General features: G+C 46.2%; 1 protein-coding gene across 1 annotated transcript; it reads right to left on the bottom strand.

The window, feature by feature from the left end:
* Positions 1–1,266: 1,266 nt before the first annotated feature.
* Positions 1,267–3,264, bottom strand: LOC146835360 (uncharacterized). The gene is made up of 2 exons (XM_085599983.1): positions 2,641–3,264; positions 1,267–2,283 (listed from the first exon to the last, which is right to left on the bottom strand). The coding sequence occupies exons 1-2, from the start codon at positions 3,262–3,264 to the stop codon at positions 1,267–1,269; spliced, it is 1,641 nt and encodes a 546-aa protein (XP_085456109.1).
* Positions 3,265–3,767: the final 503 nt, after the last annotated feature.

The raw sequence follows: 3,767 nt of genomic DNA on the forward strand, positions 1-3,767 counted from the left end.
TTCGCGAAGTCGCGGAACGCAGATTTTTGGGCAATTTCGCGTTCTCCGCGGAACGCGAAATTACCCAAATTCCGCAAATTCCGCGAACGGAGCGGAATTTACCGCCCAGGCCTACTTAAAATCTCTATAGATGATGGTTGTGGTGACCCACGGGGTACAACTTCATTTTGTTCACAAAAGGGTACAGACTGGTGAAATCATAGTAGTGTATTTTCTCACCCTCACCAGCGGCCTTGTACAGCTGTATGGCATTTGTACGGCCCCTGAATTAGGCATTGCGGGGCTCCAGAGGTTTGGGTAAATCACGCGTCTTAAGAAAAGAGCAGAGGTCAGTGTCTGTTTTTAACATGTCTAGCCACTCGTGCTCCCAAAGAACTCTCATAGCAAAGCCCCGCTTTTCAACATACCGGGCCTTTGTCAGAGTACGTCTGTATAAGTGTTCAAATGTGGCACCCAGCATTTTGTTATACTCATGGGGTTTGTAACACTTGGGGCAGCTGTGGTAAAAAAGGCCGTTGAATTCAAAGGCCGTCGACACGCCCTTAATTACAGAGTACCCGTCCAGGTGATAGGGGCCCAGGCGGTAGGAATTTGTATGTCTTCCTTCTCAGAGACGTGCATGAGCCATTGGATAGAGGGGTTTGAATAACGTTTCTGTTTACCATTATAGAGGTCTGGCGGTACTAGAGCAATAGTTTCTGACCTCAAAAACATGTGCTTGTAGATGAACATACACATGGAGGCCAGAGTGACGTTTTGAAACGGGTCTATGTATTCAGCCGCTTCTAGCATTTCAGGAGTTTTGGATTTCACGTACAGACCCTTTTTAGTTAGGGTCTTGGATTTTAAGGCCTTGACTTTCTTAGTCATTGTCTTAGGTTTCAAGACCTTGACTTTTTTAGTCATAGACACAACAGCATCTCTGAAGAGGTTACAAGCTTGCCGCAGGATCATTACATCAGCCTGACAGTAAGCTTTCAACTCTGCTTGAAACTGAAACTCCTTTTCACGGTTTTCAGAGTACCATTGAAGAAAGCTCTCTTTCTCATCAGGCATCATGTATTCAACCCCGTAGCTGTCAGGAGGCGGCATGGGCCCCACATAATTCTGGTTAGCCCAGGTGTTAAACAAGTGTGGAAAATAACCTTTACACCCTGGGAACCCAAAGGCCTTTGGCAGCTTGCTCAATTTCATGGGTAGGAAATTCAGGGTGTCTATGAACCGTATTTGTAAAGGGCATACCGTCAACAGCATCAGTTTAGAACCCTAGGTTATGAGTTCAACTTGGATCTTTTCATGAATCATGTTTTGCAGAATAAAGAAGGAGTCGTAGGCTTTCGAATTGTGGGCGAGCATGGTATACCCATGGAATTTGGTTTGAATGAAAGTGCTGAGGAAATCACCAACGCACGTTCGCCCTTCAAACTCCCAGCTAGCGTCAGCTAGGTGGTGTGCGTAAATATAGTTAGGCTGGTGTACCCCCGTCTCTTGTGTGCACTCTATATCAAATACTATATAGTCTTCGGTCTTGGTCTGGGGGAGCCCTTTAACCATATAACACTGATGGTTGGTGCCAGCCGTGAAAGACACATGGCAACGGGGGCATATCATGCCTTTGCACTTGTGATCCGCTGCCACATACCGATCACACTCGCGGCAATCTGTTTTAGAGATGCAGTTAAAAGAATTCTTGTGTATGCTCAAGCAGTCTTGCGAGCGACAAAACATCCTACAAATGCCACACCTCACCTTCAGGGTAGTGTCTTCTATGCACCCGTCCCTCTGACACATCTTACAATGCATTTTACACTGGTGATATGTTCTATTGTTGTATATATGGTCACAATGGGTGCACACATACTTGACCCCCAGAAAACCTTTAAGGTTCAAGATTCCGTAAAAATGATTTTCGTTGTGAAGGACATATACGGTCTTGTTTCTCACACGTTCCCCGGTTGTAAAGTACTGCCAGGAGCCGTTGTGATAAAGAACTTTCACCGTCACTGCAAAATAGTTCTCAAAAAGACCTATGTCACCAAAGCCGACCATGCGATCAGGAGGTATTTCAAGAACCTCATGGGCTTCAGCCGCTCTAGACATGATGACAGCGTCAGGGGTCTTGCGATCCATCAACAGCCCCACCATGCTGGCCGCCAGACATGTATTGTCTGCGGCGCTGTTAAAGTTGAGCAGCCACCGTTGTTTCTTACCAATTATCTGACTGTATAGTATGCTCTTTAAAGGTCTGGAAACACCCCCCTCACGCCCCCGTAGGTGAACAACCTTTACAACGCAACTTTTACACCGCACTACCATTACAACGAAACTATTACAACGCGAAATCTGTTACAACGCATGCCATTACAACGCATGCCATTACAACGAAATGCACTAGATGGCGTGCTAACATTAGAAATAGTGTAGTTTTACTATCCAAACACCTTCCCTACTGCAACGTGGACTGGAGTTAGAATAGTAAATTATACATTTCTAATGTCAGCACTCCATCTAGTGTATGTCGTTGTAAAAGCATGCGTTGTAAAGGCTGGCGTTGTAACAGATCTTGCGGTGTAAAAAATGCGTTGTAACGGCATGCGGTGTAAAAGCATGCGTTGTAACGTCATACATCCGCCCCCGTACAATGAGGGCTATGACTCTAAAAGTGCCATAGGCGACTAGTTCAGCCTTACTCTGTAAAAGCCTGGAGAGGTTTCCTAAAAATTGCACAGCGTCAAAAACATCTCGGGCCTTCCTCCTGGTGAACAACGGCCTGTCAAAACCCTGCCCCTGGAAGCGGAGTTGGAAAAAGTCATTAAGACCCACATCGCGTAACAACTTTTCTATGAGCTCCTGTACAGCCTGATGCATAGCTAGAACCCCATGATCGGATGATGTTATTTGGTGTAGGTTAACAAATCTAAACTCCTCATAGTGTTCTAAGGCGTTAAACCTCTCTACATTGCGACTGTAACTTCTAACACTCTCTAAAAACATGGGCTCTGAACCCTCATCATCAGGAGTGTGACTTACGACGTTGTTCTCTGGTGTGTCATTTTGTGGGTTCAGGTCATGACCTGTCTCGGGGGTCCTTGTAAACCTCCGGGTAGCGCATATTCTATCCTTCTTCAGCTTGCGTATTAAAAGCCTACGGTGTTTTGCACTATTAACCCACTTTTGGTTTTTTTTACGGGCCCAGGCTTTTCTAGGATCCAGGCCCCAGCCTATCTGAACAGGTTGGTTTGCGGCGGTATACGTCTTGTTCATGGAGGCCTCCGCTACAGATCCACCCCTAGGTCCTTCTGAATGTTCAGAGGGTTGGAGTTTTAACGCTCTACCCCCTACCCCCTTCAAATGGCCGCCCCTCGGTATGTTAGCTCCTGCCCCTATGTATTGGAGGGAGTGTGGTACTGAGTTAAGTATTTCAGGCTGTGTTTCAGGCGTTGGTCTTGAAACTATGGTACCTTGTTTGAAGGGTTCTAGGGAAACAGGGTTGTCTTGTTTGAGGGGCTCTAGGGAAACAGGTGGCCTCTGCTTGAAAAGTTGTAAGAAGCGTAAGGACTTTGTCAGTAACCTCTGAACCTTACGGCTATATTTTGATTTCGGGGGCCTCTTATGAGCACCACAGGCCATGGGACTCTTTAGGGGTTGGCGATGCCATAGTCACGCCTTTATACCACATATGTCTGGATGATCACTTTTTTACACATATCAACCCTTTGCACGACCTTCTGTTGGGCCGCCTCTTGAATTTGTTACTGGTAATCCCC

The sequence above is a fragment of the Triturus cristatus genome, chromosome 4_2 (assembly GCF_964204655.1).
Source record: "Triturus cristatus chromosome 4_2, aTriCri1.1, whole genome shotgun sequence".
Taxonomy (NCBI): Eukaryota; Metazoa; Chordata; class Amphibia; order Caudata; family Salamandridae; genus Triturus; species Triturus cristatus.